The sequence below is a fragment of the Nyctibius grandis genome, chromosome Z, assembly GCF_013368605.1.
Source record: "Nyctibius grandis isolate bNycGra1 chromosome Z, bNycGra1.pri, whole genome shotgun sequence".
NCBI lineage: Eukaryota > Metazoa > Chordata > Aves > Nyctibiiformes > Nyctibiidae > Nyctibius > Nyctibius grandis.
In genome coordinates, this window is record NC_090695.1 from 54,386,835 (window position 1) to 54,407,468 (window position 20,634).

A 20,634-nucleotide genomic window follows, 5' to 3' on the forward strand; every position below is an offset into this window, starting at 1 on the left:
GGGGTGTGGGGGGAAGGAGGAAAGTGAATGAGCGCTCAAGAAGGACAAAGAGGGAGGGGAGAGAAAGGGAGTTACCACCGTCTTGGCATCGCTCTTCCTTTCAAACCTCTGTGCGATGATATTGTTTGCAGTGATGCTCAGACAGCGAGCACCTGCTGCTCTGTAATGATTCAGCCTCTTTCAGCCGCCGCTGTAACACCACAGGATGCTGCTGCTACTGTCACTTCTGCTGCTGCCGCTGTTGTTACAGATTTTGCTTTTGCTCCTTCTGCTGCATGACAATTGTTTTCCTCGTCTAAGCAGATACCAGCCTCAGATGCTCAAGGTGAGAGTCTTGCCTTTCGCTCTGGGCTATTGGTTCACTTAATCTGTCAATTGGTTCGGTGTTCATGGTTTTCTTTCTCTCGTCACCCTCCTTCCCCCTGTTTTGTTTTGTTGTGCTTGCTTTTGGGGGGATGTTTCTTCCCTCCCACAGAAGAGCTGGAATTGCTTGAGAGATGTTTAAGGAATTATAAAAGTGGCCAGCAAACAGGAACTCAGTAATTGAGAAGCTACTCTTGCCTCGGAGAGGCAGAGAGAGCAACAGAGGGCTCAAGGGCAGGAGGGGTAGGGGGGGGTCTCCGTTTTCCTGTGCATTACTCCTCTCCCAGTTTGGATGATGTTGCCGAGCTCGGACCTTTTGTTGACTCCCACTCTGTGATTTTTGCAGAGCACTGTGACTATTACTACCATCTCTTTTTGTCTGTGTCTCACAGTAATGGACTGTGATAGAGTTAAGGCCTTTTGGAGGTGAGCTGTTTGAGAGCTGATGCTTAAAACATGTCTGAAGTAGCTGCCGACACTTTCCCCAGCCCCTCAGCTCAGCTGAGCCCTGACACGTCCCTCGACGGGCTCCCGGCTGAGGAGAACATGCCGGGGACCCAAAGAGAGGACAGGAGGGTCCAGGGGATAGCAGGCCTTGCTGCGACCTGCTGTGTGTGCGTGGAGGCAGAGCGACTGAAGGGCTGCCTCAACTCTGAAAAGATCTGCCTCGCCCCTATCCTGGCTTGCCTGCTCAGCCTTTGCCTCTGCATTGCTGGCCTCAAGTGGGTCTTTGTGGACAAGATTTTTGAGTATGACTCTCCTACCCACCTTGACCCTGGGAGGATAGGACAAGACCCAAAGAGCGCTGTGGATCCTACAGCTCTGTCTGCCTGGGTGCCTTCGGAGGTGTATGCCTCAGCCTTCCCTGTACCTAGCCCCAAGAGCAAGGCTGAAGTGACAGTGCAAACTGACAGCTCGTTCGTGCCCTCCAAACCGTTCCTCCAGCCTTCTCTGTATAACCGCATCCTAGATGTTGGGTTGTTGTCCTCTGCTGTACCTTCGCTGTCACCATCTGCCCTGGAGCCTACCACAGCATCTCAGGCGCAAGCAACAGAAACCAGTCTCCAAGCTACTCCAAAACTTTGTAAGTAGAAGCTATGTGTTTCTTTGTTTTTCCTTCCACAAGAAAAAAAAAAAGGCACTTAACTGTTCTGCAGCTGTCCTCGAGGGGGACGTGTGATTGGCATGCAAAGCTTAAATGTGCTAAGACAGGTATAGCATGGGCTGTCTTCTGAGGAGAGCACCTAAGGGCCTCTGAACTTAGTTCTGAGGTGCGCATGTCAATGAAGAGGGCTTCTTTTGGGACTTCGTAAAGCACCAGTACCACCCTTTTCTCTGCATCTACTTATACGGATGTGTGTGATTTATTTCAATTCCACGCGGTCTATCAGCATATTTTTCTTATGAATTTAATTTGCATCCTGTGATGGATCTTCCGTGTATTTTCTTTGCCTTGCCTGCAGAGCACTTCTGCTACCTCCTTCCTGAAGTCTGTTGTTGGCAAACATCCCTGTCATCCTCCTGAAACAGTCAGGGAGAACAGTGGGAAAGAGCGACAGCGTATTTGAAGGAGTTAGAGACTGGGAATTATTAATTTAGCAGTTATCTTATGAACTTTCCCTTTCTTTTAAGACCATAGCGTACATTTCTCTGCATCCTTCCCCTTCTCAAGGAGCTGATTCTTGTTGAACCTGTTTCTCAGACATTGCCTCATTGACTTTTGTGGGGCATTTCAGGAAAGCATTCTTGCTGATGCGGGAGGGGTCAGTTTCCAAATTAGTGTTTGCTCATCCTTAAAGCAAAAAATATCCAGGGGACCTGGATTATTTTCTCAGTAGCGATCATAAAGCATCAAAATACCGCATTGCTGAAGTGTAATGTCTTTGACATTCATCATTTTAACCCATGAAATCTGGAGCAGGTCAAGCCAGCAATTCCTGAGCTGTGTAAAATTCCGCAACTCTAGTAAAAGAGAAGGTAGCATGCCGTTGTGCCAAGAGCACAGGGCTGAGGTTTCCTTTGGAAAGCTGGAGTGACCAGAATGAGCAATTTTGTTCATTGCAAATTGCCTTGCAAGACCTCATCTCATTTATTCTCCCTCATGCCTTCCCTGTAATGCTGCAGGATGGCCACCTTATTCGTGGTACATATTAGACCTCACCCTGCAGCCCTGAAGTCACCAGAAGTTCGCCACTGAGTTTAGCCCACCAGGACTGGACTCAGTATAGATATGTGGCAATTGGATTAGATGCAACATTTTGGGCCAACCACCTTGCTGGTGAAAATGAGCATAACTACAGTGATTTCAGTGGAGGTCCTTCCAGCTGAGAGTCAGTCCTGAACAGCAATCCCAGAATCACTGAAAGAAATTTTAGGTATTCCTGTAGAAGCCCTGCTGCTTTTTGCTTAGATAATGGGTGACAACCAGCCTTTGGATTAAAAGTAATTTGTGTGATGGAAAGAGTCTAGTAGGGAGATATTGCTGTGCAGTTAAATGACAGGGGGCTTTGTTTGTGCGAGGTAAGATATTACTTGAATTATTGGGACACTTAACACCTTTGCAGTTATATAGAACTACACTAAGTGATGGATTTTTTTATTGCTGATGCAGAAAATCTTTTTTTTGTAGTGCAAATATCGTAAGTGACATTAAAGATACAACAGCACTTTTTACTTCATGAAGTGACCAAGGACCATCATCCAATCAAAATGACCTCTTTCATGCGAGAGGGAGAAGCAACCAAAAGCTACTTAGGCCAGGACAACCCTCACCCTCTTGAATTTCCACATGAGGCAAGCCTTTACCAATAACCTGCTAACTTCCATCTCTGAAGTGAATGAAGGCGGGGGAGGGGGGAAGATTCTTTGGAGCAGTCACTGACAAAAAGCTGCTATCTGCATTCAGATCTGCTCATATCTGGGGAAGAAATGGTTGTCCAGAAATTAGGTGATTGGGTTGAGGTGGTTTTTTTACTGTTGCCTTAATTTTCTTAAGATAATGTGTTGTAAGGCATCATAGACTTCCAGACAGATACAGACTGAAAGGAGAGGGAGAACTGGCAGCGGGTCAAGTTTGGTTTGCTCTGAGGTAGAAGGTTGTGTAGAAAGTATTTATTCTAACTGTGGCACGTAATTATGACTATGGCAAGGGGCTACAATTCCCTGCAAAGAAAAATAAGAAAACATAGCTGGAAAAGTACATTGCAGAAGATCTGCCTAAGAATTCAAAGAGGCATGAAAATAACTTTTTGGACAGCTCTAAAAACACTATCTTGGAGTTTTTCAAACAGCTGCATTTCAAACACATCATTGTGTTTTATGTAGAGCAAGATATGTTGGAGAGGTTGACAGATTGCATCAGTGATAACTTCTTTTTTTATGATTGCCTTTGACAGCTATAAAATTCTCAGAGAGATGGCTTGGAAAGTAGCATCTGCAAATTGGACTGTCCCTTCTTTTGACTCTCAGTGTTCTTTTTTCCATTTCAGGCAGAGTGAGGTAACTTATTTCCAGAAAGCCCCTTTTGTGCTGATATTTTTTTTCCAGTGTAGAAATAAAAAAGAACTGACATCTCATATTCTGTGGCTGATATATTGTTTCTGAACCAGGCTCTTCCATGAGTTTCTAAATCCTTTTCTCTTCTCCTCTCTTTTCTGTCTTACTCGGCATATTCCCCTTAAAGCTGTATACTTCAAGGTCATAGTCTGCTGAGAGCTAATTGATTCTTCTTTCTCCTGGAGCCTGGGAGAGAAAGCAGAAGAGAGACAATCCTAGTAATTGTATCTGGTGCATTAGATTCAAGACGGGTCTCACTCCTATTATTATACTTTGCCCTTTATCAATACAGAAATAATCTCTTCCTTTCTGTTTGGTTTCTGTTTTGTATTGTAATATCATTCCTCCTTTGCTGAAACAGAAAGGAAAGGTGAATGTTCTAAAGCACTCCCATATTTAGGGAGCGTGTCAATCTTACCATAATTACACCAGAGAAGATTTCATTACAAGCAGGATATGATATTACTCACGAACCTACAACCTACCTCCCTCTGAGAAGACATGCAGATTGTAAAAGCACTAGCACAGTTTGGGAGCTAAATTTTACTTCTTCCTACACCATCACGTTTAAATACAATTCCACCCTTTACCCAGGCTGGTAATACACGCGGCTCTGTAGTACCGTCAAAACTGTGTTTCGGTAATAACCGCGTCTATACATCTGCAAACCAACCACTTCACTCTTTACAGGTCTTCCCACTGTCTTCTCCTTCCGTTGAAGCAGATTTCCCCCAAAACCACTGTCCAAGGTCCGTGTGGGATTGCCTTTCTGAGGTGACCATTCTGCCAAAGGAGTGCAGCATTCCCGCATTTTGGCTCTGCCCTGAAGCAGAGGTGCCCGAGCCCTTGGCTTTGGGATCACATCTCTCCTGACTTGGTGAGGTGCCACAGGGCACACAAGGACAGGGCAGGAGGTAGACAAGGTCTTTGCTGGAGTGGGGTTCCCAGTGAAAAGGGCAAAAGGCCAACAAACAGCCGTGCTGCCCCTGCGTCCTTTCCACTTTTGACTTCCCTGGCCACCTCGGGTGCCGTGCACTGGTGGGCCAGCTGCATGCCTCACACCATGCTGGTGGCCAGCAGGTGACCAACAGGCACATCTGCATCTCTCTACCTCTGTGCCCACTGAGTTGTGCTGGCCATAACATGTAGGGGTGGGTGGATGGATGCAGCACTGGACCTGTGCATGACCCATGGGAACAGGCAGGGCTCCCTCCTACCTCACCAGTGCTAGCCCTCGCCTGGAAAACGTGGCAAAGTGAAGAAAGGGCTGTGCACTGCTGTCAGACACCCCTGGCTGAGACTGATCCTTTCTCGTGTTTCTGATTTCTGCTGCCACTCCAGGTGTGCTGGGCCAGCATCAGCAAAGGCTGCTGCTTTCTCATCCTTGGTGGAAAAAGTGTTAAAAGAGTGCCTCCGAGAACTGGTAGTGGGCGTTTACCTAGGAAATGGTCTCAGCTCTCTTCCAAAGTTATCCAGGCACAATGGCTGAATTTCTGGTATCTTTTTAGAGCTAGGGATCGGAAAAATGGAAAGAAAACCAGCCTGTCCCTTGTTTTGGTATCATACTGTAAATACTCCTTGCAGTTTCTCTCTGCCTCTTTCACCTCCACTTGTTTTTTCTTAGCTCAGCATTTGATGTCCTTTGTCCTATATACAGTGATTTGCGAAGGTCTGTGTTTTACTTCTGCGGCAGGCTCGAGGGAGATTTTCCCTGCAGTTATAGGTGCTGCAGCCCAGCTGAAGGCTTTAATTTATGGACAGCAAGGGTTTGTTCATAGCAGCTTCACATCGTGTTTATTCTTTTTCTTGAAACAGTCCAAGTCTGACCCATGTTCTGCAGTTCCAATCCCCATCACAGTGCCGCCGTAGGGTTGAGTCCATGCCTGGCAGCCTCTGAAAGTGTCAAGGTCGGGGATGTCTCAGGGAGCCGCAGGGGACTGTACTCACAGGAGGGGGGAGCAGATGATACAGCACAGGCTATATACCAGCCTTTTCCATGCTCACTGTTACTATGCAGGGCAGCGCCACAAGGGAGATTGCTTTTTCCCCAAAGGTTGAAGATGCAAGAGGAGAGCACCTTAAAGCAGATGTTGCTCCATTTCTGATACAGTATTGATGTTGATTAGCTTCAGACACCTCACTTAAGTGCCTGCATTAGGAGGCTAGGCAGCCTTCAGCTTCCTGTTCAGTGCAAAGAAAGAGACCTCCCCCAGGCGATTCCCAGCGTGAGTCTAGCAGGAGTTAACTCTCTTTCTCCAACGAGTGTATAGGGAGACTAACCTTGGAATTCAGTTTCTAAGTTAAATGTCTGCTACACAGTATGAAGACTCCTTTTGAAAGGCATGACTTTTCTTTGACATGTCCTGTGAATTAACAATGTCTTGTCACAGGGAAGTTATAATTAATCACAGTTAAGATACCAGACAAGTTCTGAGCCTAACTCAAGTGCGTAATAAAGAGACACTGATCTCAGTAAGCCCTGGAGACACAACTGGGCCCCCACTAACAAGCAGCAACAAAGCAAGTGCCACTGTACTGAGCCAGCGAGTCTGTATTTCCCTGAAACACTTCTTTCTCTGTGGTCCCAAGGTCATAGTGGTTTACAGATGTATATACTTGTGTCAGGAACACTCAGAGTAAAGTGGGATTGGGACTGATGGGGTGAGATGCATAAGACTCTGCAATTTTTAGGGAGTTCAGATCCATTAAGCCTTCTAAAGTGATAACTGAGACTTCCTCTCCCCAGCCCAGTTAGTCACACTGTCCTTAAAATACCCTCAACAAGCACAGAGTTTGTTCAGACAAGTTTATTGTTTTGTTTCTTTTTGTATCTCTACCATCTTGCTTTGTAACATCCGTTGCCTGCATAGAAACAGTTATTTTATTTAACATGCAGAGGACTGAACTGATCCATCCTGCATTTCTTTCTCTTGGACAAGCACCCCAAATTTATGGCTTTCAAAACTACCTCATGGGTATGTTTTTTCTTTCATGCACCACGCATCATGCACAGAACACGTTGGAGAAAAAGCAGTATTTTCTGAAATACTTTCTCTTAATAACAGCCTGAATTTCTCAGTGCAAAATAGTAGTCTGCACTTGTATTTCTTTTTAAAAGCTTTTTTTACTTTGTAAAATTGACTGAGAATAATTTATGTATTCATGCTACATAGAACTTCAGCATGATCTCCTGCCTCATTTATATACATATGCATATATAAGTATAGAAAATACAATAGTTATATGGAGTATATGGCCATTGTTTCTTTATTAAAAATGACATCTGGGACTGTACTACATCATAAGTTTCTAAGTAAAACTGATTAAAAATTGATGTTGTAACAAAACCCAGGGTTTCGATTTCTGCTGCAGGGGGCTGAAATTATCATCCTTCAGTATCTATTGTACTTTTAAGTGAAATGTTTTATTTCCTATTCATGCACTCTGCACATGAACGCACACAGCAGCCCACCTCAGATTTGCAGTGTCTAACTTCCAGGTGCAGAGAAACCCTGGGTAACTTTCTCAGCATCAGATGAGAAGGCAGAATTTGGCTTTCTGGAGGCTCAGTAGCAGGTTAATTGTGATGCAGAGCTGGAATGATATAAATGAACGTTTTCATCATTTGCAGTCTTGCTAATGGAAGTGCAATAGATTTGCTGCAGAAATCCAACTCGGAATCAATAGCAATGCAATGAGGCAGCTGGTTCAGGGAGAGCACATGTGATGCCAATCTACTGCAGACAGTACCTGAACGGAGACTGCTCTGGCTCTCTGTCGGGAAAGGGCAGACAGCCCTAGAAGATGCCACAGCAGGTAACGAAAGACTTCTGAAAGGAAAAAGCCTGCTTCACCTAGGATGGGGCAGTGTAAGGAGAAAACACTTTCTCTGACCGAGGGAAGAAAACTGTTTTCTTTGAGGAATTCAGATCTGTTTGGACCCAAAGATGTCTTTTTTGCCACAGAGTACTGAGTTAAGCAAAGACAGGAGTCTTTGTGCTTCAGGTTGTGTTCAGGCCACGTGAAATCAAGGAGGGACTGAGTCATGGTGCATAGCTTTGGAGACGGGTAGGTGGTTTTAGAGTATCTCCTGCTACGGGCTTCTGCCCTTTTGTTCCCCAGGCAGACCATGGAGAGGAGTGGGCGCTGCCTTTTTGTGGATTGCTTTGTAGTAGGCACAGGGCTACCTTTACTGTTCATACTGCAGGGAGTCCAGTTTCCTGGAGAGTAAGCACTGTGAATTGCATCTTTATCTTTCACGTTAAAATGTTATATGAAGCACCAGCCTCAGTAGGAGGTACACATTAAACTCAAGAGCCTGAGCATGGCCGTTGTTTGGCAATTAGAGAGCTGTTGAAAGCAGCAAGGGAGAAATACCTATGCATTATTTTTGGGCAGTGGAATGTCTGCTTATTTACATCCTGTCCTGTCTGATCCTGTCTCTCATCCCTACCCCTTCATCCCCAATATAGTTTTAGTCACTGAGAGAAAAGGAAAGGTTTTAGCTGCGGAAAAATGGGTGGGAACAAATCCAGTGGGACATGCCTGGCCACCACTCAGGGCTGCTCTAAGCTAAACCAGTGCCAAGGTCCATCCAGCTCTGGACAAGATCGGTGGTATTGTGGCATCCATCTATTACCTTTGCTCCTGTATTGTTTTATTATGAAAGCCTTATTTTAATATATATCTTCTTGCAGAGTATATCCAGCTTTTTTACATATGCTTTCCCTCCCCCCTCCCCCACTTTTTTATATCTATGCTTCATCCTGGAACTTGCTGGCAGTGCATTCTCATAACTCCGACAGCTTTTTATTTTGGCAATGAATATCGCTTCAGTTTTTGAGATGAAAGGAAATCAATACTGGGTTGGTAGTCACATGGCACGGGGGGGAGTATATGAAGCTATAATCTTAAGCATGATTCGTGACATAGTTCTGTATTTCTATGAAATTCCTGAAAGAGATTTGAATTTTACAATTTTTAACAGTCAATTAATTCATATGATTAGACAGATCAAAGGAGAAAAAAAGAGTATCAAGCTCGTTCAAAAGCCTTTCTCTTATGCAAAAGAGAAGAAAAGACTCCAAGCTCATGAAAGATGACTTGAATCTTCTAAGGTGGTAACTGAAAGCTAGTGTAAAGCTGCTGGAACTGGGTCTTGAGAAGAGAAAGTTACGCTTTTCACTCTAACTAATCTGGATAGTTAATTTAGTTTTTCAGCTTCAATGAAATGGCCTGAATTTTCACTGGCATAAAGGTTCTCAGGTCCGTAGCCCTGTAAGACCTAGCAGAGCATTGGGATGCTCTGGTCCATGATCTATATGACACAGAGCATCCTCCTGACCAAGGTTTCTTCCAGACTCCCCTGGCTGTGGTGTGAAGACTGAGAGCAGGACAGTGTCTGCCTTTTCCCTTATTCTAGCTTCTCTTTTAAACAGAACCACTTACTTTGACTTTGCAAATATGTGTTTGTATTCTGGTCATTCATTCATTTACACCTTTCTCTCCTAGATTAAAAAGCTCTACCGTGCCGTGTATTTTCCCCTCACAAAGGTGCACATACACTGTAATCAGCTCAGCTTTGGATAAGTCTTTTTGACAGGACAGGCAAGATGAGCTCCATAATTCTCCCCATGGAAGGAATTGTTTTCAGTCCTTGAATTATTTCATCCCCCTTCACGCTTTCTCAGTTTTCAGATAAATAGAGCTGTAATTTTGATATGATACTTATACAGGGGCTAGACCAAAATCCCAATGAAGGACAAAAACTGTTCAGTGTCTCAGTCACTGTTCAGAAGCACCCAAGATACAGGAACTAGCACCAGTGTCTGTTTAGTATTTTAAACAGCAAGTAAGTAATGATGTCCAGTCAGAGCAAAAGAGCAAGGTCTCACAAATGCAGGGGCCCTCACTGTTCTGCTTCCTGGCCCTCAGGGTGTCATGCTGCTTCTTACTGGGGTGGAACAACAACCCTAAGGGTCAGTCAAGGGAAGAAGAGACCAATATCGCCCATCCTTGGTAATAATGTGTGCATTTTAGGAGGAGTTTCAGTTCTCCTGTGTAATAATAATGTGTGCATTCTAGGAGGAGTTCAGCCTCAAGCTTCGCCAGGGGAGGTTCAGGTTGGACAATAGGAAGAATTTCTTCTCAGAAAGGGTCATTAGACATTGGAAGGGGCTACTCAGGGAGGTGGTGGAGTCACCATCTCTGGATGTGTTTAAGAAAAGACTGGACATGGCACTTAGTGCCATGGTCTAGTTGACAGGGTGTGTCAGGGCAATGGTTGGACTCAGTGATCCCTGAGGTCTCTTCCAACCTGGTTGATTCTGTGATTCTGTGATTCTCTTATTCCCCAGCTGGTTCTGTCTTGCTCTGAAGGATGCCCTTAGCAAGGCTTCTTGGGCGAACAGGTCAGCTAAATGGTTTTAACTGTGCAGGCTCCCCTGTTTGCCTGACTTCTGCACATGCTTTCAAAGATTTCTCCCCCTGTGCCCTGCTGACACTTCTCCCATTGTTGGCCCAAGGACCACTGCATCGGTTTGCCCTTCATATTGTCTCATCTTCTGCCACATTTGGATCTTCCTTCCAAAAGCAGAAACAGCCCAAGAGCATGGCTTTGTGGGAGGGAAGGATTTGGTGTTTGTGCATTGCTCCTGTCTACCCAGCTTAAAGACACTTTGCTTATGTGATGGATTCTCTTGCATTTCTGTCCTGCAGAGGGTCTGCTGCACGGATGCAGCCTGGTAGGGTCGCATGATGCACAAGCATCTTTTATCGTCACAGGACATGGGAATTCATGAGCATGATCATATCAAGAAAGTCACAATGGCTAATAATTTCAAGATAGCTGGGATTTTCAAGACATTTTTGTATTTTCAAATAGCATTTCTTGGGCTGTGGGTGCGCTCAGCAGGACTGTTAGCAGCATGAAGGTAATACTGCCTTAGTAAGGGAAATGAAGTGTATCAGGGTGAGAGAGACAACTGCAGGGCAATGGAAGAATGATCATTTCTGTATCTAGTCTGCGCTGGTCAGGGAACGAACTAACCCTGTGTTGTTAGGGTTTTAGGAATTAAAGAGCACAGGATAAAAGGGATGATGAAAAGCTTCCTGCTGTGTTGATACAGGGGCTTGGAGCAGCTTGAGTTCATACTGGCAAGAGAGGAACATCGTTAAGTAGCCAGGAGAGAGCCAGGGAACTGGGAAGAAATGGTTGTATCTGCCATGCGCAGGACAGCAGGGAAGGTCTGATGCTTTCTTGACTGGAAGAAAGCAGGAAGAATTGCTTCCCCAGTGCCACAGCTACCTGCAGCCTGCCTGGGACTTGCAGGAGATCCTGAAGCAGCTTTTTCCCCTGCTGAGGGGCTGGACTATGAATGCAATCATCCATTCTTTGGCCATGCTGCATTTCTAAGGGAACCTCTGCAGGGCATATCCTCTTGCCATCCAGCCATGCTTAGCACGGGCTCCTCACTGACACCAAGATCCAAGGCAATGCCCTTTGCACCCTGCTTTACCGAGTGTCCCCAGGGGCTGGAGCCACTCTGCTCTGCCTGTGCAGCAAATGCTGCCAAGTGGCTCTCTGTCATTGAATTCCCTCATTGAATTCCCTCCTACCACTTTGTTCAAAAGCCCTTGGTGTGCTCCAGCCACTGCCTCATGGAGGTTCATCAGCCCACCTTACTTTTTGGAGACTTTGATTTAGTGATAGCATTAAAAGATTTTGAAGGTTATCAGTAACAATTTTTGCAAACTCCTTCAGCTATGTAATTTTCAGGATGTTTGGCCGCGTATGTATTCTGTGTGCAAAGAAAGGCTGTGTTTCAGGATCAAAAAGCCAGTAAATGCATTAGCACACAGAGGCTTTTCTTCAAAGTCAGTTAACAGAAAGATACCTCAAAATTCTCCTTTTGCTTTATAAACTGGTATCTGGCCAGTAAAGCCAACAAATATGCTGGGTTTTGAACATATGAAGGTTCAAGAACATGGCTAGCAACCTCTCTGTTGCTAGCTCCAAGCGTTTGAATTCACCATGCTGTAGAGATTAATGGACATCTCTCAGATAAGTAGCTTTTCAAGCAACCCTCTAATTTTCCTAATTGTTGCTAATCAACTGTTTAGTGTGTGCTGGTTTTCCTTCTCTGAATTTGGAGGAAGGATAAAAAAGACGTGTTCTGTAACTGTATTCAGATAACTGCTACAAGCCCAGGAAGCAGATTTACTAGCTGTGAATCACAGGAAATATCAGTTCCCTCAAGCCACTTAGCTGGGCAGAAGCTGGCAGGGGAGGGGGCTGAAGACAAAGAAAACAGAAAAATATTCTGATGCTTCCTGAACAGGACTGAGATCCAGTGAGCATGGCATGTCAGTATGCTAGCATTCAGGGAAGAATTTGGTATCTAAATTGACTTGCCCCTAACAAATATTTAGCAGGTTCCCCGAGTGGCAGAGTAATATGTCATTATGCTCTGCTTTTGCTTTTGCAGATTATCTGTAATATCTTCCCAGGGCTGTTACTGATACTTTCAGGATGCTAATACACATTGATTTTAACAAATGGGTATACCAATGCTACTGTCTGATGTTAACTTACATTTTATTCATATATTAATTTTCATACATTACTCTGTTTTACAAATGGTGATGGCATAGTGGCAAAATATTCTGGATAATTAATCCAAAATAATGACTTAGCAAAAACACTGGCAAAGTTTTTAAAAAATACAGCTTGCAAATGCTGTTCCAAGTCATGTAAATACTGCCCCTGCAGAGGAAGACTTAAAAATGTCAGTCAATAGAGAAAGATCGGACAAATGACTTGACCATGACTTTTGTGTAATGACAAGTCATATAAGCAAAAATTCGGGGTGTTCAGATCCGTCAAGGAAACACTGCATCGTGTGAGAGTGACCTGAAAATAGATTATTCAAGCTAGAAATTAACCACAGTATTTTTAAGAATAAACCTGTTCAACTGCTGGAATTTTTACTTTGGGGGTTAACTGACCTCCACCAACCATTCGGGAAGAATGCATGTCCCAACCAGTGATGTCAACAATTGCACCATGGTAACTACTACCCCAAGGTGACTGATTCATATTGCAGTCTCATCAAGAGAGAAGCTTTAGCAAATTCGAATCCCACCCTCTGTGACTTTGGGTGAATGCAGATTTCTTCATGTTTACAATAATTACTTGAAAGGACTCTTTACCTACATGCTGACTCTAATTTTCACTGAAAACTAATGGGCAATTCAGCTGCACTGGCCTTTGCTTTACCTTGTGGTGCATTCAGGATTGAAATCCTCTCTACCTTTCCAGTTGCAGCTCAACCTCTCTGGGCTTGTATGTAAAAATAGAAGAAACCTTGGAATGCTCGTTTGAAATCTTGGAATGACCACTTGAAATCTAACACTAATTCTGCTTTAAATTCTGCTAATTTAAAGAGCATTATGTTCCATTCTTGTGGGGAGCTCTATGAAGAATATTCCTAAAGCACAAGAAAACTATGTAGCAGAAGGACCACAAATCTAGAGATATCTGTAAAACTATGAGAGCTTCTGGGGATGTTCACTTGCTAACAAAGGTTTTAAAGTTGTCAGTTTGTGGCTTCCCATGTGTGATCTCAACCTTAGTCTTTCCTGTGCTTCATTTTCTCGCACTGTTAGTGATCTGCCCTTTTCATTGTTTGAGAAGCCTTGAAGCTCGTGTTGCTTGGCATTCTCATCAGACTCGGACCCAGAGATCTGCTTCTGAAGGCAACTCGTGTTTTGAATTATGCATAAGTCCATCACGGAGAGGCTGCACTTCATGGCTCCTTTTTGGGGGTGGTGATGTAAGGGAGTCAAAGTAATATAGTGACACTTTTCATTTTTCATGTCCTAGATCAGTTAAGAGCAGCCCTTGAATTGTGTCATTTTTCTCCCGTGTGACTGTTTAATCACCTGAGAGAGTACCAGCCAGAATTTTGTGGTAAGATTGATTATACTCCCAACAAACTGCTTCCTTCAGCTGAGCACTGGGAAGTAGCCTAGTTTAGCAGCTAATGGGCTTCAGTCTGAAGGGGAAATGGCGATTGTGATTGAAACGTCACTGCGGTGCATGCCAGCCCTTTGGGATGCGTGCTGGACAGTACCTAGATCCTGGGGAGGTTGTTCAGGTTTCAAGGTGGAGGGAGATATTCCTGAGCTGGACCACACGAAGCTGTGCTATGGGGGGCACTTCACCTTCTCCTTTGAAAGCATCAGGGGGACGGGTGTAGGAATATCCAGACCTGCAAGCAGAGAAGGATGTTGCTGCAGACTTTTGTTCACACTGTTAGCCTGCATTGCCATAGGGCTGGTGCTGTGAGGTTTGCAATGCCGCTGCTGGCATAGGCAAAGAATGCTGCAGGACCAGCTAGGACCCCAGTTTGCATGGCATGAGACAAAGAGAACCGTAACAGACTGATCTTCCATTAGCACCCCCCAACACACATTTTGACAGCAGTCTGCAGACTCTGGGAGAGAACTAAGGAAATATACTCACCAGCTCTGTTCTACAGAGCGTGAGTCAATAATAACATCGTAGGTGACAGTTTACAAATGTTTTGCCTTGCTTGGGTGAATTCACAGTGTCTGAGTGCCAACAGCTCCTCTTACAGAGGCCTCTGTGATTTACCCAGTATCACAGAGGAAACCTGTGGCAGCACCAAGAATGAAGTCCCGCAGCCTGAGAGGCAGCTGTCCACTCTAAAGGGTACCGCATACTAATGAAAATCCAGGAAGAAAGGGGAGAAAAATCACAAATAAAGGGTAGTAAATATGGCTGCATAAAGATACAACAAAGCAAAAATCATTCCAGAATCCTTCAGTTCTAGAGGTTTGTTTTTTTTAGTTTGTGATAAGAAATATTGTTTAAAATACGTAGGAAGACGTCTTCACTGTTAAAAGACATTCCTTTCTGGAATTTATTGCTAAAAATAGAAGTAATAAATGTAAACAAAATCAGATCCTGACATTTCAAGTTAGGCTGTTTTTCTGTCATTGCTTCATTGAATGTAATAGACTGTTAGCTAACAGCTTCCTTCAGAAAAAAATAAAAGCAACATTGCACTTCATTGACATTTGACAACTGACAATTTAGCCAAAGTCTGGGGATAACTTTTCCCAAAGTTGAGAGCTTTGAATGTCTAAGACTTGTTCACCCTTTGGCTGAACCTCAAGCAGCTGCAGGGCCTGTTTGTTTATTTGTGTTTGTTTCTGGTTTTGTTTTCTTTTTTTTGTTTGTCTGTTTTTAATAGAGATTGATTGCTTCTTTCCAAACCTTTGCTAGTTTCAATTTTTGTGTATAAATACGCAAAATCAGCTGGTCTATTGAACACTGTCTGCTCCCATGGCTGTTTTTTCAGTCTTGTGTATAGTATGGGTACAGACCTCAGTTCCTCAGTCACTGCCGGAGCCCCATTAAATTTAGCAGCCTTGACTTGCACAAAGCAAGGTTGCAGGAATGACCTTCGCCCCACCACCTCCTCCCCGGGCAGCAGTCACCACATGGCTCTTCTTCTTGGGCCGGGAGAGGAAGGAGCCCACTCTCTGCTGGATGGAGGAGCGTGGTGGTGGGGAGGAAGAGGAGCTGTGGAGGGTCTGCTGCCTTGTCGCTGCGGCGGTGGCAGGGTGCCAGCCCAGTGACCAGGAGGGAGGGCAGTCCCCACAGCGCTGCTCTGGGAGGGTGCAGGCATCCGAGGGGTATGCAGTGCAGGGGTGGCTCCAGCTCACTGGGCAAAAAGGCAGACCCTTGAGGCAGAAGGAGAAGGGACATCAGCACTCTCTGAACACCCGTGGGGAACTTCTAGGTCGGAGTGCAATCTCTTTGGCAGAAATCCCCCTCCTTGCTGGTCAGCCCCGTTCAGAAAGATTTTTTAGCTTTGCCCTTCACTATTGTCATTGCTGTAATAAATTGAGGATAATTGCTTGGCTTGAAACTGCTCTGCCTTCTGCTGTGTAGGTGGGGATATGATGCCAGGAACAATCCTTTCTTCTGCCAGTTTGCTTTTCTCTGCAACAGGGATACTATACATACTGGTTCTATATAGCTGCTTCTGTTAGCAAAAGCAACCTAAGCACTGCCTCAGCTAGAAATGCAAGATTGATTACATTAGATGTGCTTTATTCCCAGTGTCCTGCATGAAATCAGCTTCTGAATAGGTTAATGCCATTGCTTCAGAGTGGAAAATGCCAATGTTAATACAGGGTTTGTTACGGATAGACAACTCCGTACAGATAGACAAATCCCAATGCATGGGATTGGGTCGCTGCCAGACTTCTATCTGAGGAGGGAGGTCAAATGAAGGTTTGCATGTGATGGTATCTCCTATACCAAATTCAGCACATGACCAGTTGGTGGGACACCCCAGGGAGCTGTATCCTGCTTACGTCTGAGTTCAGCTCTGCCATGATGTCATTTACAGAAAACTCAAGTTTTCAGCCATGGCCCAAATTATTTTGCTGCTTCATGGTGAGGGCAGGACACCATGACAACACCTGAAAATGAAACAAGTCTTCTGGAAAGTTTGTAGTTCGAAACTGCAGGGAAATTACTGGAAGCAGAGCAGAGAACATGATGCCTACTGCATGGGCAAGAGCCTCTGCATGGTCTTTGTGCACTGCAAGAGGGAGGGATCCTACCTCTTTTTTCGGACAATGCACAATCTCCAAAAGGCAGCAGCCCTTAGAGGGATGTTCAGGCCTTCTGTTCTACTGGCCCACCACTAGTGATGGTGAGTAGGTTAAGTGATTTTGGCATGGCTCTAGAGCAGAGATCAAGTCCTGGTTTGCCCTTGCTCTGTGATGCTCTTCCTCAGTGGTCCATTGGGCAGAGAGGATACTGGCCTTAACCAGCCATATGAAACCAGCATACCAGATGAGGCTGTGGTTCTTGGCTCTCAGGGGATGGATGTGCAAATGAATAGACAAATGTCTTTTTCCATCCATCTTGTCTCCAGGACCCCACCATCTTTTCTATACATCTTACCTCCAAGAGCCCAGCCTTAGAGTTCAGTTTGTGAGTGTTACTGTACAATCAGTGTAGCCTCCCACTCACAAACACTGTGGCTGGCATGGGGCCACTCACAGGCAGAATGGAGACTTGACAGAGCTGGAGTGAAACTTATGTTTCGGAGGGGTGTCCCAAGAGGGAGAGAGTGCCACTGGTCTGTGATCTGTCCCTGAGGAGTGCTGCACAGAGCCTCACATCATATTTCCATGTCCCCAGCCCCCACGTGCTGCACAGCATCTCATTCATAGCACCCCTTTGCTGTTAACCCAACTTCCAGAGCAGACATCGCTAGCGGGGGAGTGGCAGATTCACACAGTAACCTGGAGACGCTTGAACAGCAAATGACGTGCTGGCCCTTAGGTGAAGACTGGTGCTAGGGTACCCATACAGGGCTCTACACTTGGTTGGCGGTTGTTCAGGACCTCAGGCTGTTAGGAGGTCCTAATCCTTCTTTGGAGTCTGACCATGCCAACATAGTTAAATTCTCTGGGTCGGGATGTGCTAGTTCTGTACACTTTTACTGTTTTCCTGGCCTTTGCACGTTGTCAGGTCACAACCTATATCCATTCTGCACCCCAAGTACTTTTAGGTAAATGAAAGAGGAGTAGTCTACTGTAAGACAGGGAAACACCAGCTCTGAGACTTCTCAGTGTCTTCTGTTACTGGGCAAGGTTGCATATTTTGTGGAATGCTGCAGTCCACAAGGCATGAGGCAAAATGCTGCACATGTCCTAGACACCAAACAATAAAGAACTGTTTGGCTCATGAACTACCAGCAGCCAAAGTGATGCTCTGCCACGCGGCACATCTGGTTTGCATTCAGATCGGACAGAAAGGAAACACACTGAAGGCTATTTTTAACATTTCAGATGAATTGGTGGGCATGCCTGTGGGCTGATCTGTCATAAGAGTCAGAACTAGGAACAAGAAAACATACCTATTTTTTCATTGCTCCTTCTACAGTAGAGTGCATGTGTGCGATAGTGCCTGTTTAATGAAGCTGTAGTTTTAGGCCTGCCTGCTAAGCTTTTACCCAAACACTCTGGAACATCCAAGCACCTGTTTTCATTTACTTTGTTGGGATGATCTCTGAGGCTGGTGTGGACTTCTACAGATATTAAATCTTAATATCTGGAAGATAATTGTCAGCATGTTGTGAGTGGTGGCCTTAGATGGTATGGCCCTGTCCTTTCAACCTTCCTTAGAGATTTGACAACCTCAAACAAAAAACATCTGTAGTAAACAAGGTTTATTGTCCTATTGCTGTCACTGATACTCATGATTAACTGTCTGTCTCTCAACTACCCTCATCTATGTTTTTTCTAAGGCGCTTTTTTTTAAGAGGTCCCTTGCATCCTGAAACATTTCAGTGGTATATTGTTTCCTAATCACAATGCCTTATATCATGTCCTGGTTATCTGACACTTCTAGAGAATGACAGGGAAGCTAAAGTCTCTTTATCGATTGCCTTGGGACATGGCTAAGACCTCCTTTCGCTTACAGATTCAAGGTCTTTATGGGGAAAAGGAGGAAGTCGCCATTTCTTCTCACTAGGCTAAAATTACTATATTGTTGTTATGGAGATTAAATAGAATAATCATGAATGCTCTTAGTGTGTCAGCATCGCCTGATTCCAACTAAGAGACGGTTGAACAATATTTCCAGGGGACCATCTATTATTCATCTCTCTTCCTTCCGCTAAATGAAAGACCATAAACACAGAGCGTAACTGGTTTTACTTTTGCTTCAAAAGAAATGCCACACTGTTTCATCTTCCATGGCGCAATTCAGTCAGGTCCTTTTGGAGAACTACGTTAACAATCTGTTCTTGCCATGCCGGGGGAGGCCATCATTTATTCTAACTGAAAAGGCCTTTTCGGGAGTATAAGACATTACCAGAGCACAAGATACAAGGTTTCATAAATCTCCAGAGATAGACAGAGATCTCTCTAGTAAATGACGATTCTGGTACAGCCTCCCACTCCCCTTTCCAGTGTGTTGCCAATTTTAGGGAAAATTAAACAATTTGGCAGGGGCTGAAGCCATAGCGTTTCTCTCAAGACGACAGTTACAGCAGACCTTTCCTAGTGATGTTTTATTCAGTTCCTCTCACACAGATCTGCTTAGCTCCATAATTGCTTCTCATAAACTGCATTTTTCCGCATAACTCCTGCTTTGTCATTTCTGCAGTGCAGGGTCTTGCTGGCACTGACGAATGGAGCTCTTAGAAGCTCAGGAGAACATGGCAACAGGGAGCGGTGCTGAAATCCCATCAGGGCCTGGATTGTCACAAAAGAGTATTGCATAGTGCAGGGTCTCGCTGGCACTGACGAATGGAGCTCTTACAAGCTCAGGAGCACATGGCAAGAGGGAGCGGTGCTGAAATCCCATCAGGGCCTGGATTGTTACAAAGGAGTATTGCATTGTGCAGGACTCGCCCAGGGCAGGACTCTTCCAAACCATGTACTGACCAAGCTCCTTGGGTACCGCAGGACCAGAGCTGGAAATAATGCATATAGATGTGGTTCCTTTGGGCTTCTCTTGTAGGTCAGCATAACATTGTAGGCCTGTCAGCCTGACCTCGGTGCCAGGCAAGGTGATGGAACAGATCATCCTGAGTGCCATTACACGGCACATGCAGGACAATCGGGGCATCGGGGCCAGCCAACATGGATTCATGAAAGGCAGGTCCTGCTCGACCAACCTGGTCTCCTTCTATGACCAAGTGACCCGCTTAGTAGATGAGGGCAGGGCTGTGGATGTAGTCTATCTAGACTTCAGTAAGGCATTCGACACTGTCTCCCACAGCATCCTCCTAGACAAACTGGCTGCCTGGGGTTTGGATGGGTGGACTCTTAAATGGGTTAAAAACTGGCTGGATGGCCGAGCCCAGAGAGTGGTGGTGAATGGGGCAAAGTCCAACTGGCGGCCGGTCACTAGCGGTGTTCCCCAGGGCTCAGTTGTGGGGCCGGTGCTGTTCAATATCTTTATAGATGATCTAGACGTAGGGATTGAGTGCACCCTCAGCAAATTTGCAGATGACACGAAGCTGGGTGGGAGTGTCGATCTGCTGGAGGGTAGGAAGGCCCTACAGAGGGATCTGGACAGGTTAGATAGATGGGCCAGGACCAATGGCATGAGGTTCAACAAGAACAAGTGCCGGGTCTTACACTTTGGCCACAACAACCCCATGCAGCGCTACAGGCTGGGGGAAGAGTGGTTAGAAAGCGGCCCGGTGGAAAGAGACCTGGGTGTGCTGATCGACAGCTGGCTAAACATGAGCCAGCAGTGTGCCCAGGTGGCCAAGAAGGCCAGTGGCATCCTGGCCTCTATTAGGAATAGTGTAACCAGCCGGTCTAGGGAAGTGATCGTCCCTCTCTACTCGGTACTGGTGAGGCCGCATCTTGAGTACTGTGTTCGGTTCTGGGCCCCGCACTTCAAGAAAGATGTTGAGGTGTTGGAGCGAGTCCAGAGGAGAGCGACCAAGCTGGTGAAGGGTCTGGAGGGTCTGTCCTACGAGGAACGGCTGAGGGAGCTGGGGTTGTTTAGCCTGGAGAAGAGGAGGCTCAGAGGTGACCTTATTGCAGTCTACAACTACCTGAAGGGAGGTTGTAGTGAAGTGGGAGTTGGCCTCTTCTCCCAGGCAACTAGTGACAGGACAAGAGGACACAGCCTCAAGCTTC

General features: G+C 45.4%; 2 protein-coding genes across 4 annotated transcripts in view; both read left to right on the top strand.

The window, feature by feature from the left end:
* The first annotated feature begins 205 nt into the window (after positions 1–205).
* LOC137676317 (uncharacterized) lies at positions 206–367 on the top strand. Its single transcript, XM_068423032.1, has one exon. The coding sequence runs from the start codon at positions 206–208 to the stop codon at positions 365–367; it is 162 nt and encodes a 53-aa protein (XP_068279133.1).
* A 452-nt stretch (positions 368–819) lies between these two features.
* NRG1 (neuregulin 1) overlaps positions 820–20,634 on the top strand; it is a 111,496-nt gene continuing 91,681 nt past the window's right edge. For all 3 annotated transcript variants that reach the window (XM_068423029.1, XM_068423030.1, XM_068423031.1), the window contains exon 1: positions 820–1,447. In XM_068423029.1, coding sequence (XP_068279130.1) covers positions 820–1,447 — 628 coding nt within the window. The remainder of the gene's footprint in view (positions 1,448–20,634) is intronic.

What these genes read in the sequence shown, in the direction of transcription:
- LOC137676317 (XM_068423032.1), top strand. Translation starts at nt 206, where the DNA reads ATGCTGCTGCTACTGTCACTTCTGCTGCTGCCGCTGTTGTTACAGATT.